Below are 27,525 nucleotides of genomic sequence, written 5' to 3' on the forward strand. Positions count from 1 at the left end.
CTCATACTACTATATTTCTGTATAATTTAATATTGGTGTGCATGCTTTTATTTTTTATAAAAGCGTCCCATATTACATTTTTTGAGTTACATGCATTCAATCCTACCATTCTCATACACCCTCCTAATACCTTCTTTGGTGGATATGTTTTTTTTGGCTATTTTTTCTCTGAACTTTGGCATCTATTAAATTATGCTCCTTAAACTTTTAAGGTGGCTAAAAATACCCCTAAACTATTGAGATTGTTGAATTTAAGAATTTTGATCTAATTTTAGTAAAAAAAGTCTAACATGGATGAAAATTCAGGGGATATGATTTAGTAGATATCAAAGTCTGGGGAGTATGATTTAGTACATAAACAATCACTGAAATAGCAAAATTGAATGAAATTAGACAAAGTCTTTAAATCTAACAATTTCAATAGTTCAGGGAAAATTTTTAACCATAAAATTCAAGGACATGGTTTGGTACATGTTAAAGTTTAGTAGGTAAAAATCATAATTAGCTTTTTTATTATTATTATTGTTTTGATATTGTTTGAATGTTATTTTTTTATTACTTTTATGTAATACTTTTATAAAATACTATAAAAATATAAAAATAATCATTGAACATTAAAATTTAAAAATATAATTTTTTTTTTTTAAATAATATTTTATATAATTATCCCAATATTTTATGGGTTACTTCATAATGGTTTTCGGGACAATGCTCATTAAAAAAAAAAAAAAAAGTGACAATTCAATAGAAAAAAAAAAAGAAAAATAGAAAGAAAAACATAAGTATTAACTATAGGCCCGCAAACAAAAAGTTAAAACATACTAATAAGAAGAAGATGACAAGAGAATAATGGATATGTGTTAGTGTTACCAAAACCTTAACCAAATTTGGTTAATTTCTTTTCCTTTTTCCTTTTGTTTTTATATGTTTAATTTCTTCATTTTGGTTTTGTCAAAAAAGAAAAAAGCTTCAAATTGGAAAATTCAGAAATCACAGAAGAGAATATGAACTTTGTCAAACATAATTAAAAAGTATGGTAAACTCATTTAGATATTTCATATTCATGAAAATCCAAAAAACCAAAACTAACTAGAAAATAACTAAATTTTCTGCATCATCACTAAATTTGACAGTCGGTTTCGGTTACAATTTTTTTGACATGACAGTCGATTACAATTTTTGGAAAAAAAATAGGAAAAGAACAATATTAGATCATAAATAATATATAAGAAGATATTAAATAGAAGAAAAGGGCTCTAATATAATATATATTATAAGATTCTTTAATAACACTAATAATCTAAGCAGCTTTGGCTATACAAGCTGAGCCATCACTATAAGAAAAAGACAAAACAACACCTGAGCTTAGATCTTCTTGATCTGAGACCCTTTGAAATTGAAACCCCATTTCTTGATAATTTGCATTCTGATCCTCCCCACCTTCAGATCTCTGCCTTTTCATGGCTTCTCTTCTTTGATCATGATCCACCATCCTTCATAAAAAAAACCCAATATTAATCTCAAAAAAATCATAATAATGATAATAACAATAATAGTTAAAGAAAAAGATAGCAATTTAATACTGTTTGGAAAAACTTTGGTGATGGGTGATCCCTGAAATACAGAGAGGAAGTCCATAACTTCCATGGAGATTAAATATGGACTGCATTTTTCCTGTGATTTTATATATGTGTGTATATATATATATGAGTTAGTTTTCACTATTTGGTTTCTTTTCTTTCTTTGTTTAGAGTGTAGAATAATAAGGGTTATAATAAATGAGATAGGACCAAGTCACCAAGGTTTTAGAAGGAACTCCCTTTTGTCATTTTCTTCTTTACTTACTTTACTGTGTTAGTTTTTGCTTTATTGGAAAGTGTAACATGTTATGCCACTCCACCATAAAGTCCCATGAACCTCATTTTGATGTTGGACCTAGGGGTGTTCATTGGATCACATCTAATGTTTTTAGGCCTATCCAGATTCGATCCAATCATATCTTGGATGTTAGATTTTACCATCTGATCCGATTAATTTCGTCATCCAATCGATCCAACATCCATTGGATCGGTTCTATCTATTGGATGTATTTCATATATATATTTATTTGTTTAATTTTGGTTTATCTAATATTTTAGACCTAGTACCAAATTAAATGAAAATACTAATTAATTCGATTGGATGTTGGATGTATTAAATTTTTAGACACCTCATCCACCATCCGATCCGATCCAATTGGATATTTAAAAATAACATCCAATCTAATCCGATCACAATTGGATATCCAATGTTTGGCAATCGATTCTCATTAGATTAGATCAATTTATGTACACCCCTAGTTGGACTAATTTGTTTGGAACTAATTAAATAGAAATGTATTAACTTTTAATGGAGTCTTTTGATAGATTTTTTATTTATTTCGGTATTAAAAAAATATTTTAATCTAATTTTTTTTATGATCGTGTATGTAATAGACAAACTTACATAGAGGCAAGAGAGAATAGTCGTCTCCTAAAGAAAAAAAATCGAGAAAAAATATATATGTATTTCGATTAGTTACAATATATATTTATAATTAAAGGTCATGTATTTTTATATTTAATATAAACATAATAATAGTCTTGGCATGTTGATTAAGCTATCTTACAAATCTTATAGATTATAGACGTAAAGGTTCAAATTTTAGTAAAAATATCTTTACTTTTAAATATTTAGTTTACTTTGTTCCCCCTCACAAAAAATATACCCCTCAACTTTAGTTATGAGTTTATAATTATTTGGGACCAGTTATAAATTTTTAGAAAATTTCAAGTAATTTACAATAACAAAAATAAAATTTACATATTTATTGTACGCGTGACTGTTTTTTCTTATACAAATAGTAAGTAATTGTTTAAATCTTATTTTCAGTATTGTAAACTATTCAGAATTTTCTAAAAATTTACAAGTGGTTCTAAATAATTACAACGTACAAGATCATAAAAAAAATTAGACTAAAAAAATTTCTGAATGCTGAAAAAAATAAAAAATCTACTAGAACGACCCTTTAAGTAAATCTATTAGCTAAATATGTCACTTCGGTGTCTCGTAGTGCTATGTAGTGGCCTGATTAGCCTTTATGTATTAGAAACTTAGTTTTAGCTAAATTCATTAATGCATAAATTTCAATCCCCATCCCTTTTCTTTAGACCTTAGTATTCTCAAGATTGGTGAATTTGGGGTTTTTTTTTTCTCAAAATAAAAAATATTAGGTAAATATGAATGTTGTGATATATTTATAGTGTAATTTGCAGCATAAATATTTAAATTTAATTTTTAGTTGCAAATAAATACTTAAGTTTAATTTTTAGCAGTAATAGTACCTAAGTTATAATTTTAGAATTTTTATAAGTATTTAGCTATTAAATGTTAAGTAAATTACCACGTAATAATTCTTAATTGGTCTAAATCATAAAATTTTTATTTTTTTAAAAAAATAATAATTTAAATATACTAATAAGAAAATGACATGTGGATAATAACTTAATATTTAACCGTTATGTACCTCTAGGGTTCTAAAAATATAACTTAAGGTATTATAGCCGTCAAAAATTACACTAAAATATTTATTTACAACTGAAGTTAAATTTAAGTATTTTTACCGCAAATTACTCTATTTATATTTCACTTTCACTCAATGTATTTATAGTCTTTTCATGCAACTGTTGGACTAGACAAAGTAGAGTCTGAAGAGTAGTCAATAATGCACACTGCATCCATTTTATTGTCTTCAATTTCTTAATAAGTTAAGCTGATTTTGTTTTTATTACACCTTTTTTTTTTGTATCCCACGTCAAAAATAAGTAAAGAGAAAGATTATGTTCTATCTTTGATGACAAAACAATAAATAAATATAATCAATAAACATTATTTCTTGAATTTTGATCCCAAACAGGGTTTGATGGATCATTGGTAAGAAAAAAAATAGATTCTTACTATAAAGATAATTAATATTTTTGTATTTAAATTCTTAAAATGAGTAGGTCTTAGGCGCGGGCCTAGCCTGCCTACACCTACGGCCCTCCCTTATCTTAAAACACTTCAAGCTTGAGTCAATAATTCATACATTTTGTATAAAAATATCTCGTATATGTAATTCTTTTAAAAGAACATTTTTATTGGACACTAATAATGTCTAGCACCTTATAATTAGTTAGTGATATTCTTTAGAAATTATTATGTTAAATTATATGGGACCTAATATTTAAACGCACTACACAATTTTTATATGAAAAAAAAAAGATTATATGAAAAAAAGTTGATTTAACAAAAATTTTATATCGAACGTGAGAAATTAATTTATATATATATAAATATATTCTACATTTTTCTCTTTCCTATATGTTTTTCACTTTTTTTTTTTATTTTTTTACTAAAATTTAACTTTCAAACATAACTCAAAATTATTTCTCTCACGAGTCAACATCTTTTTTTTTTCATATGAAAATTTTGAGTTTTTGTACTTAAATTGGGTTCTTATAAAAGCTTATGATAAATTAAGTTGGAAATTTATTGATCAAGTGCTTTTTGGTTTTGGGGCGCCTAAAAAATTTCGGGGTTGGATCTCCCAGTGCATAACTATTACCTCCCTCAATATTTGCCTTAATGGAGGATAATTTGGTAAGATTACGCCCTCTTGTGGTCTACGCCAGGGCGACCCCTTGTCTCCTTACCTTTTCATTTGGGTTACAGAAACTTTGTCAAGACTCTTGGTCGATGCCCAATGTAAGAGCAGTATAAAGGGTATTAGACTCAGTAGGGGGGCTATAATTTCTCATATTTTCTTTGCGGATGATTTAATCTTGGTTGGAAAAGTGAATATGGAGGAAGTTAAAGGCTACTGGCAATGCCTTGAGAGGTTTTGCACTTGGTCGGGCCAGCAAGTCAATAAACTCAAAACCTCTATCTTCTTTAGTAAGAATACTTCCAATGGCATGAAAAGAGGAATCAAGTCGGCATTGGGAATTGGATCCCCTGAAGGTAACATCAAATACTTAGGGTTACCTTTTTTTTTCGTTCTAGACAAAAGGAAGTTAACTTTAATTTTATTTCGAAAAACCTCACATCAAAACTTCAGGGCTAGAAAGCTAAGACACTGTCTAAAGCGGGTCGTGTCACTCTCATAAAGTCTGTGGGCTTATCCTTGCCCATGTATGCTATGCAAATGACTAAGCTCTCGAGCAGCATTGTTGCTAAGATTGATGTCATGGTTCGTGATTTATGGTGGGGGTGCGAAAAGGGTAATCATGGTCTACATCTAAAAGCTTGGGATAAGCTTTGCCTTTAAGGACTTAGGGAGGTTTTGCGCTTGGTCAAGCCAGCAAGTTAATAAACTCAAAACCTCTATCTTCTTTAGTAAGAATACTTCCAATGGCATGAAAAGAGGAATCAAGTCAGCGCTGGGAATAGGAACCCCTGAAGGTAACATCAAATACTTAGGGTTACCTCTTTTTCGTTCCAAACAAAAGGATGTCAACTTCAATTTTATTCTGGAAAACTTCACATCAAAACTTCAGGGCTGGAAAGCTAAGACACTGTCTACAGCAGGTCGTGCCACCCTCATAAAGTTCGTGGGCTTATTCTTGCCCATGTATGCTATGTAAACGACCAAGTTCTCGAGCCGCCTTGTTGCTAAGATTGATGTCATAGTTCGTGATTTCTTGTGGGGGTCCGAAAAGGGTAATCATGGTCTACACCTAAAAGCTTGGGATAAGCTTTGCTTCCCTAAGTCCTTAGGGGGTCTTAGATTTCGAAAAACTAGAGAAATGAATCAACCCTTTCTGGTGAAATGGGGGTGGAACCTCTTGATTGGCAACCAATCCCTTTGCTATCGGATCTTGGAAGCTAAATACCTTAAAGGAAAGTCTTTCCTTAATTTTACATCCAAAGATTCAGATTCGTGATTTTAGAAAAATCTGGTTAGAACCAACTCTATCTTAAGAAAATGAGCTTGCAAGTTGGTGGCGGATGGGAAGGATACTAATATTTGGGAGGACCCTTGGATCGCTCATAAGAAAGATTTCTTCCCTCGTTCTAATGGCTCCTCCACTAATGGGGTGAACAAAGTTGTCGAGCTTCTGTTACATAATGGCGGCTGAAATATCCACAAGTTAAACAATCTTTTTGATCACAAGGAGATTATTTCAACAATCTTGAAAGGGGCAATCTGTCTAGCCAGGGCAATGATAAATGAATTTGGACTTTGGAAAGTAATGGTCGGTTCACGAGTAAATCGACTTATCTCGCCCAAGCTTTAGATAGGGCGCCTCATTGTGAGGTCACTCCTTCGCTATGGAAAAAGTTATGGAATTGTAAAATCTCAGAGAGGCTGAAGACTCTGTGGTGGTGTATCCTATCCAAGGCAATCCCAGTTTGTTCTAAGATCTATAAAAGATTTCATATTGAGGATGTTAATTGCCCCCTTTGTGGGACAGAGAATGAATCTATTGAACATCTGTTTCTATGTGGCTTTTCACTTGTGGCGGTCCTCTCCTTGGGGTATTTTTCCTATATGTAGTATTGGCATCCGAATGTGGGACAAGGTCAAATTCATCTGAGACTTAAAAACAAGGGCATCAATGCTGATGAGGTGTTCCTTTATGCTTCGTTAACTGTTGACACCATCTGGCGGATCTGAAATGATAAAGTACATAATAATTGTCTGGTTGATGTGATTAAGTGTATTGACAGTATTCGTTCTTCTTTTGCACTCATCATACTTCTTTGTTCCCTTGCTCGCCTCCGAGTTTGGCGATTGTCTCCCCCTCAAGACTGTTTAAAGCTGAATTGTGTTGTAAAAGTGGGGTTGGACAATATGTGTACTACTATCGTTGCAAGGGATCATCTTGGCAGGGTGATTTGGGTTCATACTTCTAAATTGGAGTTTGCTGATGCGTTACGTGGAGAAGCGGCTGCTTGCTGCAATGTGTTGGATGTTGCGAAGAATCAAGGTTTTAAGTTTATTGTAGTAGAGAGTAATTCGAGGGTAATTATCAACGCTCTTAATAGGTAGGAGTCTCAGTGGGAGCTTGAGAACTATGTCTCATTTTGTATTAGATCATCTCCTTATTTTGTTAGTTGTATTTTCTCTAATATTAGTAGGATTTATAATTTTGTTGTCCATAATGTAGCTAAGTGGACGTTTACCCACTAGAAGTTCGGTTGTATTCCGATTCCCTTTATCCCTGAACCCTTTTTTTTGTAACGAACGCGAGGTCTAACTGCTTTTCTTTCTAATATATGAACTCTTTTCTTAAAAAAAATAAATATACTATTGTTTATATTAAGGATATTGGCAGTATAACCACCTAAACTTTATAATTTGTAATACGTACCCCATAAATCTATTTTTGACGATAAAACCTACCGAACTCACATTATGTTTTGCTCTTTACACTTCCGTCCAAAAACCTCTTTTAAGTGTCACGATGGACAGCTTATGTGTACACATGGTAAATTTTTAATGATCCACATATTCTTTTTCTTTCCTTCTTATTCTTGTTTTTCAATACCCTCAAAGCTTCAGACACCCAAAGATTCCATGGTTCAACAATAGTTAAACCTTACACCACTATAACAAAAATTGAAAATTTCAGTACAACTACCACACTTAATATAACATCCCTTTCCTTCCCTTCCTAAATCCCTTAAATTTCAAAGCTTCAAAGAATCAAACCGAAAAAATCAACAATGGCTATAATTAAAAAGAAAAACGGATTTGGGCTTATAGCTCGAAAAAATGCAAACCCACATCTTCTTCTTCCTCCTCCTCCTTCAGCCCTCGACTTGTTGCTCGATCAGATCTGGGAGGACCGGACCTGGTCGTTGGTGAGCGATGAGAGACATGAGCTGAAAAACTCAAGGGAGGGGAGATTCGGTTCTTCCTCGAGTTTTCATGGTCGTTGAAGCTAGAAATGACCCTCGTCTCGTAACGACACTAAGCTAGCAGGGAAGCCAATAGAGGAAGACTGAGAGAGAGAGAGAGAGAGAGAGAGAGAGAGAGAGAGAGAGAGAGAGAGAGAGAGAGATGAGGATAAAGGGATACTAAGAGAGGAGGATGGAGAAGACATCGGTAGAAGCTCGCGTGAAAAGGACGCCAGAGAGAGGGACAGAGAAGATGGTGGTTCTGGGATGAAAACAGGCGACTGTAGGGTAGCAGTTGTAGGGTTTTTTTTTAGAATACGATAGGGGTTTTCTTTCAGAAGAAGAATAAAAGAAAAAAATAATAAGTTTTTTATTATTGTTTTATTTTTATAATTTTAAATTATTTTATAATATTTTCATAACTAATAATATGTGGACCAATAAATATGTATGTGTATGTTCTATTTTTTTTTATTATAAACATTTCACTCTTGCCATGTTTTAATGCTAAGAAAGTCCATTTACAGTTATCATCGAGGCATACTAGTTCATAGTCAAGTGTTGATGATCTTTTTACCTTGAAAGGTTGATTGTGTCTTATTGAGTGTAGGTTGACTGCTTGTTTTAGAGTTCTCTTGTTTGTAAACACTTGCCCAACTTGTATTTTAGCAACATGAGGATTTAAAATTATTTAATTTGGTTTGGATCTTGCTTCCATTGTTTTATATGTGTGTGTATCTATGTGTGAAATCAAGGAAAGTAAATTAAATGTACAAACTTTGTTGAGAGTACACATTATTAAAAAATCCGAAATTCTTGATATTTTTACAGCGTGAGGTAAAAAAATTCTCGACGATCTATAAAACCGTCGCAGATTTTTACCCTAGACTTGGTAAAATAGGCGACAATAGAAAAATATCGGTATACAAGAATTCTTGACGATTTAAAATTGTCGGATAGTCGATACTATAGCCAACGGTTTTAAACCGTGGCCTGTGGCCTATAATATAGTTGACGGTTATAAACCGTTGCTATAGTGGATTGCCCAAAAAAATTATCGTCTTCGTTCTCCTCGAAATTACTTCTCGCATATGTCGCAGCTGCTCCAAAACCTTTACAAGCTTCATCCTCCTCCACCGTCGTTGTGCTCGTCTTCATCCTCCTCAAAATTTTCTTTTGTAAGTTTCGAATTGCTTTTCACTTGACGATCTTTGAAACTTTCTTCGATTTGCAAGTTTCGAATTTATTTTGAACATACACAGATCAAGATCAACAAACCAACTCATGACTAATAGAAATTTAAACAACAAATAAGAGAATGTTGTGCTTACCTTTATGTTGCCACGAGAGAGTGGATGAGAGGGATATAGCGAGAGAGAGAGAGTGGAGGAGAGGGACGGTGCGACTCATGGTCGCAGAGGAGAGAGATGTGGGAAATGAAATTTTAGATCTGAAACGCGTGAAATTGAAGCATGAGAATCGCCTACGATTTTAAACCGTCGACAATTTCCTTTTACAAATACACAAGATTTTTTAAGGCACATTTAAAAACTGTCGCTTATACTTCCCGACAGTTTAAAACCGTCGAAAATACTTTATTTTTCTTGATAATTTTAAACACTTGCTTATTTTTTTTAGCAAAGGTTCCTTAAAAAAAGTATTTTTAAAACTATCGCGAATACCCCTTTTTGTAGTAGTAACATGTCATATTACAAATATAATTTCATCTAAATCTATTTGTGTCTATATATACGATAGATTTTTCTTATGTGCCAATATGTTAATAAGTATAAAATTTTATAATTTTTGTTGACATGATATTTTTTTTACGTGAAATTACAACTTCATTAAATAAGCATTTCGAGTATAAAATAATTTGAAGATCAAGGGGAATAGAAATCCCAAGAATGCTACGACCAGATAAAGACCGAGCGTGCCCAGTAACAAAGTGGGCAGTTGGATTTGATAATTTTAGTTGACATGATATTAATGTATTGCACTATTTTTTTTTTCACTTTCTAAAGAAAATATAAAAATAATGTATTGTATTAAGGAAATTTGAAAAAATATGCATAAAATATTATTTCAAAATTGAAAATATATGATCACTTTATCAAAAACTCAAGAATACCCCTCTCATAACTATACCCCAACTCTCTCTCTTCCTCTATCTCTCTCGGTTCTCTCTCAACCGAACCCTTCACCAAATCAAAACCCCCCTCACCACCGCCTACAACGGCGGCCCCTCACCACCACCTACAACGCCGACCCCCTCACACCCTTCTCCACTGAAGACTCCTTTTTCCACGACCACCGCGACCCACAGATCCAATGTCAAAGGTTAATGTTTTTGAATCTGTGATTTTTGGGTTAGAAAATGCATATTCTAGGCAGGCTCGATGCAAGTCCGATGCAAGCCCGATGCATCATGATGAAAAAAATTGAATCTAGGTTGAAGACAAAGGCCTGATGGCCAGCCCGATGGTCAGTCCGATGGGGCCCGATGGTCAGTGCGATAGGGCCCGATGGTCAGTGCGATAGGGCCCGATGGTCAGTGTGATGGGGCCCGATGGTCAGTCCGATGGGGCCCAAGATCAGTCCGATGGGGCCCGATGGTTGTGCAAAAAAACTAGAATTTTATATGGCCCGATAGTGGGCCTAATGAGCCCGATAGTGGGTCTGATGGCTATGAAATAAAAGAGAGAAGAAGAAAGAGGGGGTGATGTAAATGGGAGGTATTTTAAGAATATTATAAAATGTGTCATATCTTACAAATATAAAATATTATGAGTTTAGGAAAAAAAAAATTTAAGTATATATAAGCATAAAAAATTAAATTTCCCTTGTATTATTTGTTTTTTCACTTTTTAAAGAAAATTTAAAAACAATATTAAGTTTGAAATTTGGAAGAACATCAAACTTAAGATGTTTGGTTGAGCTTGACCTTTAAAAGTAATACTTCTATTTTACTTTTTATTTTTATTTTAAACATATATTTTATTTATTTTTTGTTATTCAAAAAATAATGTCTAAATATTATTCCCTAGTCCTTTTCAAAAAAAAAAAATAATAATTATTCCCTAGTGCTCTATAATAAACTATATCTTCCTTATGTGTATATTAGAGAGAGCTACACGTGTTCTTATTCTTCTCAAACATATTTATGAAGAAAAGAAGCATTCCTAGAGTATTAATGGTGTCTAACACTTTCAAAACGTATCGCCTTATAATTTCTTAGTAATATTCTCTAAAAGTTATTACATTAAACTATATAAGACCTGATACTTAATTTGACTAATAGTAATATTAACACGTAGAAATGTGCTAAATACTACTGCTACCTTTTAGCATTTCTCAAAAAAAAAAAATACTATTACTTTTGGCCATTTTAAAATACCAACACCATTATCAATGTAGCGTGTGGCGTGCTGCCCCATGGCACACCCACACTAGGGCCATTTTGTAACATGAGCATGCCTTGGTGCTTGATTATTAGTCAAGTCTCGCACCAAGCACCTCATTGGGGTATTTTGTAACATGAGCATGCCTTGGTGCTTGATCATTAGTCAAGTCTTGCACCAAGCACCTCATGGGGGTTGGGAACCTTTTGTTGTTTAGCTTTCTTTATTTGTATTTCCTTCACATATGTCTACAGAGCTAAAATCATCTATGTTCATGGAAATCCCTTAAAACCCCAATAAGCTCTTTAGGGGGGGTGACCAGGTGACTTATGAAGCACCTTGTCACCAGCATGATAGGGGCCCAGCTGTGTACTCCCTTGCCCTATCAAGGCCATATATTAATAAAACGATGTTTATCCATGCTTCTTGTGTATGCTTCTATATGGTCTTTGTGATGCCTGTTTGTTGCCTTTGTTGGGCCATTGCGTGCCATTTGTCTATATGTTTGCTTGTGGGTTGTGTGAGATTGGTCCTTGGGGGACGCTTTGTATTTGCTTGCTCATGCTTCTTGTTTTCACTCAACATGTGCGAGACATGTATCGTGCCTAACCTTTGAACTTGTTTGCCTGCAGGCACGTTTAGGCTGACTTGCTAGCTCGGTGTGCCAGCAAGTGCCGCACGTTCCACCTACTTGGGGGTGTCCAAATAGGCGGCCCGTGACAGTTGGTATCAGAGCCAAGAGAAAAGGGAAGCTTGGTAACACGACATAATGGATTGGTGAGCAACACCCAAAGGATTCAAGAGCTTGAGAGGTGCATAGGGGAATTAGATGGCCTGGACGAGAGGGTCAGGGATCTAGCCCCTAACAATCAGAACTCAGGGCCGACAGTGACACAACAACAAGTTGCCTCGTTGGCTCAAGACTATGCTAACTTGTTGGCCAGGGTAGCCGCGATCGAGAGAAGAGATGCTGCTACGGGAACATCAGGTGCACCTCAGATGGAGGATCGCATCAAGGCATTAGAACAAGCAACAGCGGACATGCAGGCTGCTATCACTGTACTACAAAATGGGCAGGCTGCATTACAAGACTCCCTCAATAATACGATCGAGGATTTGTTGGAAATTATTTTACCAGGATCTTAGATCTACTCACAAGTATGTTTATTAACATCCTAAATAAGAACTTTCTAAAACAATAAATTAAACACATATAAAGTTTAAGAAACCTTACATTGGGTGCAGCGGAATATAATGACTCCTTCCGTTCAGATATCTAGCCCTTGATTCCTTTCTGTAGCAGAGCATTATCAATATCTGAACCTGGATCTCTTTCTCTGAATCTTTGATGCTGAAACTCCTTTGCTGATGATCTTTCTTCACGATCTTCCTCACTATGATTGAGGTATCACTTGCTGTGTGTGGGCACTACTCTAATCACTAAGATTTCGAAATTCAAGAGGGAAGAGAAAGAAGAAGTGGCAGCTAAAGATAGGGAGAGAGAAAGGCTCAGGTTTTTCTCTGAAGGAAAAATAGAAAATTTAAGTGTAATTTTCCTGAAGCCTTCACTATCTATTTATAGCATTCCACTAGGGTTAGGTTTGAATTATTTGGCATTAAAATAATGAAAATATCAGTTTAAATTTCCTACAAAAGTGGCTGGCCCTATACTAGTGGATTTGGGCCTCACTTTTTGCAATTTTGCAGTTTTACCTATTCTGCATCTGATTTTCTCAAAAACGCCAATTTTCTAATTCAACCATTTAAATGCCAATTCTAACTATTTAATAACTATAAATAATTATTAAATAATATTGTCATTTATCATATTTATTAATTGAACCATACAAAGTATCATAATTAACAAATATGCCCCTATAAACTCTTTCTTTACAATTTCGCCCTTACTTAGCGAAAAATTCACAAATAGACATAGTCTAATTTGAGAATTATAATTGATTAATCAAAACCAATTATAAGAGTCTTACAAGCAATATTATCTCAACTAGTGGGGGGACCATGGGTCTATATAACCGAGCTTCCAATAAGTAGATCAAGAATTTAGCACTAAAATTCACTAACTTATTAATTCTTCGTTGAATCCACGCATAGAACTTAGAATTGCACTCTCAGTATATAGAATGCTCTATATGTTCCACCATATAGACACATCATTAGTTATCCATTGTTATAATCCTAATTTGATCAATGATCCTCTATATGAATGATCTACACTGTAAAGGGATTAAATTACCGTTACACCCTACAATGTATTTATTCCTTAAAACACTTGACCCCGTATAAATGATATTTCAGCTTATGTGAAATGAGATCTCCACCATTTATTTTCGTTTGGTCAAGCTCGAAGGAGATCATCCTTTGCTTACTATTCGCCAGATAGAAGCTATAGATTCCATGTTTATGCTAGCGCTCCCAACTCGGTGCCTTTCTTAGTGTTCCCAAAATGTACGTATCACCCTGACCTAAAAGTAGGCTTAACTAACAAATCAAAGAACACGAATAGCCTCCTGAGATTGAGCCTAATCATAACAGGATTAAGATCATTTGATCTAGGATCAACTAGGCGATATTGACTTGAATAGATATTACGGTAAGTTTAATAAATCTAAGTCAAAGTTCAATATTGGTCCCTTCCGATGCATACTCCATGCATCCAACCTGAGCTTTACTTTAACCAATGCTCTGGAAAGAACATAGCACTTCTCCAAATGCAAGTAAACTCTGTTGTAGATTATCATATCAGTAAAACCCTATGTCTGATAAATCTAGGAAACTTTATTCACATAGTCATGTTTACTTTCCAATGTGTTGACGACACAATAAACAGGATCAAGTATGTGAAAAGGGTTTCAGATGAATCTATACATTATGTACATATAATCATGAAATAAATCATGTGAACCATGCAACATTAAATGTTATTTCTGATCTATATTAATAAGTAAATCTGATTATATTGAAATGAGTTTTATTTAGGGCATAAAACCCAACAGGATTGTCATGTGTCTGTCACAGCCATCCGGGAAAAATTAGCAGGGATGTCAACCAAGCTAAATCTTACCATGATAGCGGCAGAGCGTGCAAATACCGGGGGGCACGAAGGTATGGAGTATGGCTGACCGAGAGCACCCGAGCCCAAATGCTATGGAGGGGCGAGGGATGCCAAGGAGCTCCAAAACTTTCTGTTTGACATGGAGCAGTACTTTAGGGTTGTGCGGACTGACTCTGAAGAAGCTAAGGTAGCAACAGCTACCATGTATTTGTCCGGGGACGCCAAGTTGTGGTGGAGGACGAAATATGAACACATTCAGAATGGTAAATGCACCATTGACACTTGGGAAGATCTCAAGAAGGAATTGAACGCCCAATTTCTGCCAGAGAATGTCGCCTACCTCGCTCGACGTCAGCTTAGAGAGTTAAAGCAAGTCGGGACAGTCTGAGACTATGTAAAGAAGTTCTCTGGATTGATGCTCGACATCAAAGATATGAATGAAGTCGACAGACTTTTCTACTTCCTTGAAGGACTCAAGCCATGGGCTAAACAAGAGCTGCAAAGGCAGCGTGTGGCAGATCTCGCCACTGCTCAAGCTGCAGCCGAACGACTGACTGACTACACCTCTGAGAATTCGCAGCCAAAGAAGACGAATCCTCAGACCAGCGCCAACAATGCCGCAAGGAAGAAGTCAGGAAAGCAGTGGCCGAGTAAAAGTGGGGGAGGAGACAAGAGGACTCTGAATCTAGTTCCTCCTCCAAAAGTGATGCTGCAACGGGGAAGAAGCCCCTTAAGTGTTGGCTTTGCCAAGGCCCACATAGGGCGGCTGCTTGCCCCCACCAGTCCAAGTTGAGTGCCATAAAGGCATCCATTGCTCAAGAGGAGCAAGGATGTGGGGAAGATGATGAGGATGAAGACTGTGCGCACATGAGCGCTGTTCGATTAATGGCTGCTCTTAAGAAGCATAGCGTCAGAGGGAAGAAAGCCCTTGGGAAGGGGTTGATGTTTGTGGAGGCCACTTTAAACGGTAAGCAGGCCAAGAGCGTACTGATTGACACCGGCGCAACACACAACTTCATCTCAGAAATTGAAGCTAAGAGGGTGGGCCTAAAACTGGAGAAAGATGCGGGTCGCATGAAGGCAGTCAATTCAAAGGTCATGTCCACAACTGGAGTGGCCAGAAAGGTGAATGTTAAGATTGACGGATGGGAGGGACAACTTGACCTCGTAGCGGTTCGCATGGATGACTTCGATGTGGTGTTGGGAATGGAGTTTCTAGCAGAGAAGGGGGCCATTCCAATTCCAGCAACAGGGAATCTCCTGATCATGGGTGAGAATCCTTCAATGGTACCCGCCAAAGTGAGACAGCCCCCAGAAGTCAAGCTACTATAAGCCCTGCAACTGAAGAGGGGCCTGAAGAAGAAGAGGCCAACATTTGTCATCGCTCCCACCGTGTACGACAAAAAAGTGGAGGAGTCCACTCCACCTGTAATCAAGAAGGTGTTAGATGAATTCAAGGATGTGATGCCAGACGAGCTTCCAAAGAGACTGCCTCCCAGGAGGGAAGTTGATCACCAAATTGAGCTGGTGCCAGGTGCAAAGGCCCCAGCTAAAGCAACATATCGAATGTCTCCTCCGGAACTTAAGGAGTTGAAGAGTCAGCTAACGAAGATGCTGGAGGCAGAATTCATCAAACCCTCAAAGGCACCTTTTGGTGCCCCCGTGTTGTTCCAAAAGAAGAAGGACGAGACCTTGAGACTGTGCATAGACTACCGCGCCCTCAACAAGGTGACTGTGCGCAACAGATACCCCATTCCCTTGATCGCGGATCTGTTTGACCAGCTAAGTGGGGCAAAATACTTCACGAAGTTGGACTTGAGATCAGGATACTATCAAGTTCGGATCGCCGAAGGGGATGAACCAAAGACCACTTGTGTTACTCGGTATGGGGCGTTTGAGTTTCGCGTCATGCCGTTTGGGTTGACAAATGCGCCAGCCACATTCTGTACACTGATGAATGAAGTCTTCCATGATGTCTTAGACAAGTTCGTGGTGGTGTACTTGGATGATATCGTGGTCTACAGCGCCACTTTAGAAGAGCATCAGGAACACTTGACAACGGTGTTTCAGAAGTTGAGGAAGGAACAATTGTATGTAAAGCGCGAGAAGTGTTCTTTCGCTCAGAAAAGTATCAAGTTCCTGGGTCATATTGTGGAACACGGGAAAATCCGTATGGACATGGAAAAGGTGCGGGCGATCCAAGAGTGGACGACCCCAACCAACGTGAAACAACTTCGCTCGTTTCTCGGTCTAGCCAATTACTATAGAAGATTTGTGGATGGCTATTCGAGAAGAGCGACACCCTTAACAGAGTTATTGAAGAAGGGTGTTACATGGACGTGGTCTGAGAAGTGCGAAGAAGCTTTTCGAAGTCTGAAAGAAGCCATGGCCGAAGATCCTGTATTAGCCCTGCCCGATGTATGCAAGCCTTTTGAAGTACAGACTGATGCGTCAGATTATGCTTTAGGAGGGGTACTCGTGCAGGAGGGCCACCCCGTGGCATTTGAGAGCCGCAAACTTTCCGAAGCAGAGAGGCGGTACACTGCGCAAGAGAAAGAGCTCTTGGCAGTTATTCATTGTTTACGGACGTGGAGGCATTACTTGCTGGGGTCAAAGTTTGTGGTGAAGACGAACAATACTGTTGTTAGTCATTTCCTCACACAGCCAAAACTGACTCCCAAGCAGGCTAGATGGCAGGAATTCTTGGCAGAATTCGACTTCTACTTCGAGCACAAGGCTGGACGTCTTAATCAGGCAGCTGATGCCCTTAGTCGTAAAGCAGAGTTGGCAGCACTAAAGGTGTTAGCGGGCATGTCAGCTAGCCAAGTGGGTACACCAATCAAAGAGCGCATCAAGGAGAACTTGGAGAAGGACCCAGTTGCAAAGAACATCATGACTCTCGCAAGAAAGGGAAAGACAACTCAGTTTTGGGTAGAGGATGACCTCTTGTGGGCCAAAGGTGGGCGGTTGTTCGTTCCAAAGGCAGGCGATCTAAGGAGGACGCTGCTGAGTGAGTGTCATGACACGTTGTGGGCGGATCATCAAGGGTGGCATAGGACACATGCCCTTTTGAAGCATGGGTACTATTGGCCGCAGATGCGGGAATGGTGGATTACACAAGGACTTGTCTCGTCTGCCAACAAGACAAAGTGGAGAGGCATAAGACGCCAGGGTTGTTAGAACCTCTGTCGGTCCCAAGCAGGCCATGGGAGAGTGTCTCGCTTGATTTCATCTTAGGTTTGCCGAAGACTGGGGACTTGAATGCAATCTTGGTGATTGTGGATAGATTTTCTAAGTATGCAACCTTCATCCCGGTGTCGAAGCAGTGTCCGGCAGAAGAGACAGCTCAACTTTTCTTCAAGCATATAGTAAAGTACTAGGGAGTACCCCAGAATATAGTAAGTGACCGAGATTGAAGATTCACAGGGACCTTCTGGTCTGAATTATTCAAGCTTCTTGGGTCACAGATGAACATCTCCTCGAGCTACCATCCACAGACAGATGGGCAGACAGAAAGATTCAATGGGATGTTGGAGGAGTATTTGCGGCACTTTGTCAATGCCAACCACAAGAATTGGCCGCAACTACTAGACGTAGCTCAATTTTGTTTCAACTCTCAGAAGAGTTCTTCATCAAACAAGAGCCCTTTTGAAGTTGTGAACGGACAGCAACCACTGTTACCCCACACAGTGGATGAATACCACAGACGGAATCCGCAGGCCTTTAATTTTACAAAAGACTGGAAGAAGAACACAGAGATTGCCCAAGCATATTTAGAGAAAGCTTCACGAAGAATGAAGAAGTGGGCAGATCAGAAACGCCGACCGCTGGAGTTCAAGACAGGTGACTTAGTGTTGATCAAACTGCGGCCAGAACAATTGAGATTCTGAGGGGACAAGGACATCAGACTCGTACGCAAATACGAGGGCCCTGTTCCAGTCATCTCCAAAATTGGCCTAGCATCCTACAAAGTCGAACTACCTTCATGGATGAAGATACACCCGGTCCTGCACGTCAGCAACCTCAAGCCGTATCATGAAGATCCAGAAGATCCAGCGCGCAACCAGTCTACTAGGGACGACATCAGCATTCAACGACGCAGCAGCAGAGAACCAGAAGAAATCCTTGCCGAAAGAACTGTTCGTGTGAAGAAAAAGAAGAGAAAAGAGTACCTGGTCAAATGGAAGGGCCTTGCTGGTGACGAGATCAGCTGGGAAAAGGCGGAGGACTTGCAGCATTTTATACAGAAGATTGAAGATCATGCAGCAGGTTCGTCGAGGATGCCGAACAATTAAGTGGGGGAGAATGTGGCGTGCTGCCCCATGGCACACCCACACTAGGGCCATTTTGTAACATGAGCATGCCTTGGTGCTTGATCATTAGTCAAGTCTTGCACCAAGCACCTCATTGGGGTATTTTGTAACATGAGCATGCCTTGGTGCTTGATCATTAGTCAAGTCTTGCACCAAGCACCTCATGGGGGTTGGGAACCTTTTGTTGTTTAGCTTTCTTTATTTGTATTTCCTTCACATATGTCTACAGAGCTAAAATCATCTATGTTCCTGGAAATCCCTTAAAACCCCAATAAGCTCTTTAGGGGGGGGGGTGACCAGGTGACTTATGAAGCACCTTGTCACCAGCATGATAGGGGCCCAACTGTGTACTCCCTTGCCCTATCAAGGCCATATATTAATAAAACGATGTTTATCCATGCTTCTTGTGTATGCTTCTATATGGTCTTTGTGATGCCTGTTTGTTGCCTTTGTTGGGCCATTGCGTGCCATTTGTCTATATGTTTGCTTGTGGGTTGTGTGAGATTGGTCCTTGGGGGACGCTTTGTATTTGCTTGCTCATGCTTCTTGTTTGCACTCAACATGTGCGAGACATGTATCGTGCCTAACCTTTGAACTTGTTTGCCTGCATGCGCGTTTAGGCTGACTTGCTAGCTCGGTGTGTCAGCAAGTGCCGCACGTTCCACCTACTTGGGAGTGTCCAAATAGGCGGCCCGTGACATAGCGCGTTGGGAGTTGTTAGCATTATTTATTAACTCAAAATGTTTAGGACCTAATATTAAATTACATCAATAACAATATACAATACTATTTTTTTATAGTGCTTGACACTTTAATGAGCACCTTAACATATTAAGCACCACAAAATGTATCACATTATTATTGATGCATTTTAATATCGAGTCTCACATAATTCAATCTAGTAAATAAATTTTTTTATTTTTACACTTCAAATTTTTAAAAAAATTTCCATAACAACTAATAGAATAACCTAAATCTCAATCTCAATTCTCAATTCGAGAACAACCAAAAACATAAATTTATTCTTAAAAAAAAAACCATAAATTTAAAATATATATAAAAAATAATATATAAAATAATTCATCAATATAATATAAAAATTACTAACTAATTACAATATGCACATGTTTTGTAGTGCTCCATATTTATCCAAATCAAATGCAACAAACTCAATTAGATTACACAACACCAAATTAAAGACCAAACTCCTAAAAACTCCATAACTATTATTATTATTATTATTATTATTATTATTATTATTATTATTATTATGTAAAATTGTGTTCTTAATATTATGAAATAAATAGATGAATATTTAAAAGTCAACCAAATGTTTTGTTAATAATCTAAACCTTTCTTCTCCTTCTGTTACGCCTAAACAAAGCTCTGCTCTTTCTTCTATAACCTCAACAATGGCAACCTCTGAAGAAAACGACAAACCCATATCCTTATACGACGACACGTCATCACCGTCTCAACCTCTCCTCTCCAAACCCACTGAAGACCCACCTCCCCGGTTACAGCCATCTCTTCTCAGCAACTCACCTGATTCTGACACCTCTCAGTACCTTCAGATCTCATACAACTACGGTCCCAGACACTTCAAGGACCTTCCTTTCCTCATAATCTTCCTCATCTTCGTTCTCTCCACTTTCAGTTTCGGAATCTTCTCAATCTTTCATCGGAATACCAATTACTCTAATCTCTCTTCCTTCACTTACAACTCCAATTCAACTTCTTGTGTGAAAGACTCTGTTTCTGAGAATTGGGTTTTCTTCAATTCTTCATCTTCTTCGCTTGTTTTGAAAGATTTGATATGGACACTTGTAATTACGTTGATTTTGAGTGTACCCATTTGCTTAGCTTTGCTTTTTTCACTCAAACATTACACCAAACACATTGTCTACGCCACTCTTCCCTTCTTCATTGTCATACCCATTTTCTTCGACGTTTACTGGTTCGTTGCCTGTACTCTTAGCTCCTCTTGCAGTGTCTCTTTTCCGTTAGTTTACAGAATTTTAGTTTTGGGTTTTGTGCTTTTGATCGTTGGGGTCATTGTGTGGATCTTTGTGGTTAATTGGCATAGAATAGAGTTGACTGTTAGCATAATTGGGGTAGCTTCTGATGCTCTTTCGAGGAATTTAGCTTTGTTTGGGGTCTTGCCGTGTATGACATTAGGATTGGTGATTTACTATGTTCCTATTGTAGTTTTCTTGGTGTTTGCAAGGCTGAATGGGAAAATTATACCAAAGGAATTGAATGGGGAATACACTTGTGTGTGGAAGCAAGATGGTTGGGTTCCTGCTTACTATGCTTTAGCAATTCTAACAATGTTGTGGTCTTTGGCTGCATTGGTTGAAGCTCATGTGTTTGTGATTAGTGGGACTGTTGCACAGTGGTACTTTTGTAAGGAAGAGTCAACTCTCAAACGTACTATAAGAAGCTCTTTGAGGTGAATTTACTCTGTTAAACTCTTTGTTTATATGTGTTTATAATTTATGGTTGTGTTCATACATAGCTGCAATTGTTTTGATCATGTTTGTCAAAGTTGGCATGACATGTGTTTCACTATCAAATTACTATAGGGACTTATTAGCAATTTTATAGTAGTATAAAATACCTATAAATATGTAATGTCATTTCATAAAAATGGATTATCAAGGAAATGAATGAAAATTAGGAGTGAGTCTATTGGAGTTTCACACTGACTCGAAGAGTCCAAATTTGAGTTTGGCACTGACTCGAAGAGTGCGTTCCGATACAATTGATATTGTATCAACATGTGATTTCAGTTGTGAAATGTCTAAATCTTATTGACAATAATTGAAATAAATGGGATCTGGTATCTTAAGGAGTGAATTAATTTAGTACAACTGTTTGCATACTTTCAACCTAGACCATGAAGGCTTTAGTTTCTCATGTTTATAGATATTGTGGTATGAAGAGTGGTTTTGGTTTCTCAAGTTTATAAAACTTATTGCAGAAATGCCTTTGGCACCTCCTCTGGTACTATCTGTCTCTCGGGTTTACTTATAGTTGTTGTTCGAGTGGTACGAGCCATTGTTGATAGTGCAAGTCAAGAGGACGTTCCTGGGTTCGTGAACCTTGTATTACGTTGCTGCGTTAATATGTTCTTGTCTGCTATCGATTTTCTTAACAAGTTCACTATCAACTTCGCTGCAATCACTGGAGAAGCTTATTGCTCATCTGCAAGGATGACATACGAGCTTCTTCGACGTAATCTTCTTTCTGCTGTTTTCGTGGAAACTATCTCCTCTCGTTTACTAGTTGGAATTGTCTTCGTGCTCTCAGCAATATATGCAATTGTGGTGCGTATTCTATTCCCTTTTTATTTACTATCCATAATTGCTTGTTAAGACGAAAATTCTTCAGAGTATAATGAGTAAATCATAATGTTTCACTCGTAATGCATTCTTGTATTAAACCCTTTCACTAGGATAGTGATGATAACCATTTCATTGTCATTTTCTTTTTGGTATTCTTTGGAGAGAATTTAGAGAAAGGATCATGAGAGTGAAGAGATACTCTCATACAGTAAAGTTTGGTTCATAATTATAGTTGGTTGATAATTATTGTATGGGCTATATATGCCAAACCATTTAAATCTGATGAGAACTATTTTAATATAAAACACAGCTTTAAGGTATTGATTTGACCAACAATCATAAGCAACCAAAATGTGTCAAAAGTTTTACTTTTTGTATCTCGTTGCCTGAATTTTGTTTCGGTTTTCTGCTGTCATCCAAGTTATCATATTGGCTTTCATTGATAACTTCGGGGTGAACTATCTAGAGCGCTAACATATGAGAATTAGGAACAGGACTTATTGAAGAGTTTTCAACAAATTGTATTTGCTTTTTGAACTGTATTTTTTGGTTTCTTCTCTGATATACTCTGTTAATATTTCTTCGATTATGGTGTGCATAAGCAGACTTGGGCTATCTTAAAGGGTGTAAGCGATCTAGGGAATGACTCGTACATTGTGGCTGCACTGGCCTGGCTGCTGCTAATATTGGTATTGGGTTACTTTGTTCATGTGCTGGATAACGTGATTGAAACCGTCTACATCTGCTATGCCATCGATAGAGACAGAGGAGAAGTGTGTAAACAGGAAGTTCATGAGGTTTATGTTCATCTTCCCATTAGCAGAAACCACAGACCATCTCTAATTAATGTTTAGATAAACTAATCGTTGATTTGCAAACCCCATTTGTTGTTTGTTGTCATGTGTTTGGTTTTTTACTCCTTGTTTAAAGTAAAGTTATGTTTTTTTGACCATTTTGCATAGCCTTTGTTGTAAAGTTTGAAATTTTGAAGTTATAATAAAAAGTAAATCTTTTGCTCAGGTTTTCAGTTATCTTTGGTATAAAGAGTTGTTTTTAATTTTTGTTTATGAAAGGCATTTGAAGAACAAACTGAAATCAGTACTCTATTTTTAATTTGTTTCAAATGTTAGAGTGTTTGGTTACTAAGTTCAATTACTGATTATACTTGATTCATTCCTTCAAATCGTTTCAAATGTTAAGACTGGGAATTGATGAAGCTAAATGAAGAACACAATCAATTTACAAGCTTCCTCTCTGATATCGGTAACAAATTCCAGTCGAGTATTATTTGGGTTCCCTGAACCAGGATAAGTAATCTCACTATATGATTTGTAAATTTACAAACCCTAGTTTTGTACTAATTGCCAAATTCCTTACTGTAATGAAATTACCTCAAATGCCAACTCTCTTGGCAAACTCTGAAAGATTTGTAACTCTAGATCCGAATACCTGCAAATCTACTTGCGAAGATGTGATTGAACTCCTTTCAATTCACACTAATCGACTATCGGTCTAGTTCAGAAACTTTTAATCGCCATTAACAAAGCTCTGAGCTTTGAACTACAAGAACACACGAACAAAAGAGTGGAAAAGATCAAATGTGATCTTAATCACCGATCAAAAGTGTTAACTTGTGATACTGATATGACATATTGTTACATACTTGATTTGACAATGTTAGAAAGAACATCTTCAATGGTTAAATTTTGGAGAATGTTTGTTGAGATGGACAATTTAATTGACAAAATATGAGGGTGCTATACTATTAGAGAGAAAAAGATGCAACACAATAACATCGATGCTATCTTGTTTTTTTAATAGAAAATTAAAGTAAATAAAGTTATACAATTTGTAATTAAAACAAGTAATATATTTATAATGACATTCTTGAAATGTGCTATACCAATGAAGTGTTTTAAGATGTAAGAGTGTCAAAAATGATGTACAAAGAAAACTATCATTTGAGATGGTCTTATATACTTGATACCGGTATTTATATTATTATACGGCAATGATACTTTAAATTATTATTACATATATAATTTTAGGTAAGTCTATAGTACACTCTCTAAAGTGGTGTAAGTGGTGTTTCAATAGACCCCTATCTGTTTCGGCATTCGGGAGAATTTTTTAGTTCAATTTTTTTTTTCATGATCATGTATTTATAGTTATTTAGGACTACATGTAAATTTTTAGAAAAATTCGAGTAGTTTACAATGTCAAAAAATAAGATTTACATATTTTGGTGCACCACGACTATTTTTTCTTACGTAGTTTAAACCTTATTTTCAGCACTGTAAATTATTTTAGAATTTTTTAAAAATTTACAAGTGGTCCTAAATAGCTACAACGTACCTGATTATGAAAAAAAAAACTAAAAAATTTTTTTAAATGCCAAAATAGATAATAAATCTACCAAAACAACTTTTGGAGATCCACTACAGAAATTTTCTACATTTTTTGTCAAGTATATTAGAATATTTTTATTATGGAAATTATTTTCTAATTAAGAAAATGATTTTCTATTTAAGGAAATAAATAAATAATTGATTTTCTGATAAATGAATATTTTATATTCATTAAATCTGGACAAAATCAATTATGTAATATTCTATATATGGTCAGATTTCTATATTCATTACCTGATTTGATTTCCTGAATTAATTGTCAAAATATTCTGACAATTAATGTGGCACAGATACTGATGGAGTATCTCACCTATAAATATAGGGTCTCGGTCCCCGAGCTCCTCACTCATTCTGAATCCATTCAGCAAATTCCATCTAAAGAGAGTTGAGAGAGCGAGGAAGCCCGAACTCCAATACCGAAGCTATCGCAGGGATTGAAGCTCAAAGATCAATGGCTGGAGGTACATCGATCCTTTCATTGCATATATTATTGATATGATTTCATTATATTTTCCGCATTTTCATATCATTGTATATGCTATATTATATACACTATATATATAGTCTAACAGTTGGTATCAGAGCGGATTTATCTCTGCCTTGATTTTATTTGAGTTTCATATATATATATACATACATATACTATTCATATATATACATATTTGTTTTCAGTTCTGTATATATATATATTTATATTCATACCATTTATATTATATATACTTTTTAATCAGTATATACATATATATATATATTTTATTGTTCATATATACATATATATTATATACTCATACATTCGTACGTGTATATATATATATTTTATATGTATATATGTTTATATATATATTGTATATTATATATATGTTTTGTCACATAATAATAATCATAATATTCATTTTTTTATTATGTGATATATACATGCATATATATATATATATACATGCGTATATATAATCACGATCGGTCCATGGTTTTGTTTTTTCCTTTTTTCATTTTTTGGTGTTTATTTCGAATTCTATATACATTACTATATTCGTATAGTATTATAGATCGATCTAAGCATTGAAAATTCATTGAAAAACTTAAAGAAGGAAAAAATTTTCAGTTAAAACTTTTTCGGACCCGATTAGTTTCGTGATATTAAAGTATATATTTTTTCGTGTTTTCGTGCATAAAATCTATGTGGATCTCTTTATTATTTGATTTAGAACATTTTAGATTTGAAAACACGCAATTTGGTCGTCGGAAACGCAATTTCCGATCGGGTTTGGGTCGGGTTCGACGGACCCGCGTGCAGAAAAACGGGTCAAAATCGACCCGGTTCGCTGAAGAAGACGACGAAAAACGACATGTCGTTTGGAGAAAACGACGTGTCGTTTGGCATAAAACGACGTGTAGTTTGCCAAAAAACGACGTGTCGTTTTCCCAAAAACTACGTGTCCTTTGCCCCAAAACGACGTGTCGTTTAAAGGCATTCATTTCAGCTGTCGTTTGTAGTAAACGACATGTCGTTTTTCATACTGTGAAAAACGACACGTCGTTTTTCGTTTTTTGGCAACTCTTCATCGTACAAAACGACGTGTCGTTTTTCCCTTTGGGGAAAACGACGTGTCGTTTATTCATTCTTTTTCAGCGCCCGTCAGAGTAAAAACGACGTGTCGTTTTTGCCTTTTGCAAAAACGACATGTCGTTTACAGGCAGTGTGTTTTTTCAAAAAAAAAAAAAAAAGGAAAAATTCCGAATTTTTGATAAATTTTTTATTTATTTGGAATATTAATTATTTTCCTATTTTGTGTGTTAATTTAGTCAATAAATTGCATTTAGTTAATTTTCCATTTTTGTTTAATACATATATTTAGTATAAATTGAAAATGGAAATTTGTTTAAATTTGGTAATTTATTACATGATTTATTTAGGCATGTAAAAATTGTGCTAATTTGTGAATTTAATTAAATATTACCAAATTTATGCAATTTATTGTCTAAATTAATTTTGAAAAATCTGCCATTAATTTCATATTAAGGAATTTGCATTTAATTAATGATCATACATTAATTGTATTATTTTGTATTTAATTGACAAATTTATGTTTAATGCAATTAATTTAGATTTGTATGATTTAAATGCTATACATAAATTCCTTTTATAGTGTTAGATATATTTAGAAATATTCAAACATTAAGATAGGTTGAATATTTTATTTAGCAATTAAGTTTCATAAAACTTCATAAAATTATTCATAAAATATTCATAAAACTTAATAAAATGAATAAAATATGAATAAAACGTAAGTAGTTTTGTGGTTTGACATAAGAAAACATGAACCTGGGACAAATGCTCATATCTAGAACGGTTTTTAATGATCTTCGGACGACCACACTAGGAGCACTAATCTCGTTGATTGTCTATTATGTTAATAACGAAATTACTTTTAGGTAGAGCCCAATACCTAATGTCTAAAGTGAAAATATAATTTTTTATAATTAGGGAGTAGCCACAGCATCTTTAATTATATAAAATTATATATTAATTAAAATTCACCTTAATGGACAAAACTTGTAATTAATTATTTGGATATAATAATTTTACCCCACAGGGATTTTATTATATTTTTATAATTAATTAGGATAATATATTAAGTTAAATTCTCTTAATTTACCCCACAGGGAGTTATGAGGATTTGAATTAATAGTGTTATCACAAATTTTAATTAAAGATAGATTTCATTCCTCCATTATTTCTAAATTAAATACTTCATTAAATCTATCATAAAGTTCATCTAATTTTATTAGATTTAAAATTTAGCCCACAGTGCAATTTTAGATTTAATAAAATTTTCATCTTCATCATGTTTCTACATTGGTAAAACATGAATTCATTAAAGCCTCAATTCTTTTAACATCTAAATTTTTTGTAATCCTATTCTTGCAGCCTATTTCATCCACCTCTAAATATGCCGAAATCACTAGTGAAATCCCCGAGCTTAGGAGTGACAACTTCAAAATCCGGAAGGAACGAGTTCTTCTCCACCTAGCTTGCACCGACATGGATTATGCAATAAGGAAAGATGAACCACTGCTATC

At 35.6% G+C, this 27,525-nt stretch overlaps 2 protein-coding genes across 2 annotated transcripts; one reads left to right on the forward strand and one right to left on the reverse strand.

The window, feature by feature from the left end:
* Positions 1–1,090: 1,090 nt before the first annotated feature.
* Positions 1,091–1,791, reverse strand: LOC115719416 (uncharacterized). The gene is made up of 2 exons (XM_030648461.2): positions 1,584–1,791; positions 1,091–1,493 (listed from the first exon to the last, which is right to left on the reverse strand). Exons 1-2 carry the CDS (start codon positions 1,667–1,669, stop codon positions 1,301–1,303), a joined length of 279 nt encoding a protein of 92 aa, XP_030504321.2. The 5' UTR covers positions 1,670–1,791; the 3' UTR covers positions 1,091–1,300.
* Positions 1,792–19,869: 18,078 nt separating this feature from the next.
* LOC115721111 (uncharacterized) lies at positions 19,870–23,055 on the forward strand. The gene is made up of 3 exons (XM_061108895.1): positions 19,870–21,141; positions 21,673–22,018; positions 22,642–23,055. Exons 1-3 carry the CDS (start codon positions 20,102–20,104, stop codon positions 22,888–22,890), a joined length of 1,635 nt encoding a protein of 544 aa, XP_060964878.1. The 5' UTR covers positions 19,870–20,101; the 3' UTR covers positions 22,891–23,055.
* Positions 23,056–27,525: the final 4,470 nt, after the last annotated feature.

Source organism: Cannabis sativa, chromosome 2, assembly GCF_029168945.1.
Source record: "Cannabis sativa cultivar Pink pepper isolate KNU-18-1 chromosome 2, ASM2916894v1, whole genome shotgun sequence".
NCBI lineage: Eukaryota > Viridiplantae > Streptophyta > Magnoliopsida > Rosales > Cannabaceae > Cannabis > Cannabis sativa.

Bases quoted from the DNA above. Each gene is read 5' to 3' on its own strand.
- LOC115719416 (XM_030648461.2), bottom strand. From the start codon at position 1,669: ATGCAGTCCATATTTAATCTCCATGGAAGTTATGGACTTCCTCTCTGT. The intron at 1,494-1,583 runs GTATTAAATTGC...TTTTTTATGAAG, and splicing joins CACCAAAGTTTTTCCAAACA to GATGGTGGATCATGATCAAA.
- LOC115721111 (XM_061108895.1), top strand. From the start codon at position 20,102: ATGGCAACCTCTGAAGAAAACGACAAACCCATATCCTTATACGACGAC. The intron at 21,142-21,672 runs GTGAATTTACTC...AACTTATTGCAG, and splicing joins ACTATAAGAAGCTCTTTGAG to AAATGCCTTTGGCACCTCCT. The intron at 22,019-22,641 runs GTGCGTATTCTA...GTGCATAAGCAG, and splicing joins CAGCAATATATGCAATTGTG to ACTTGGGCTATCTTAAAGGG.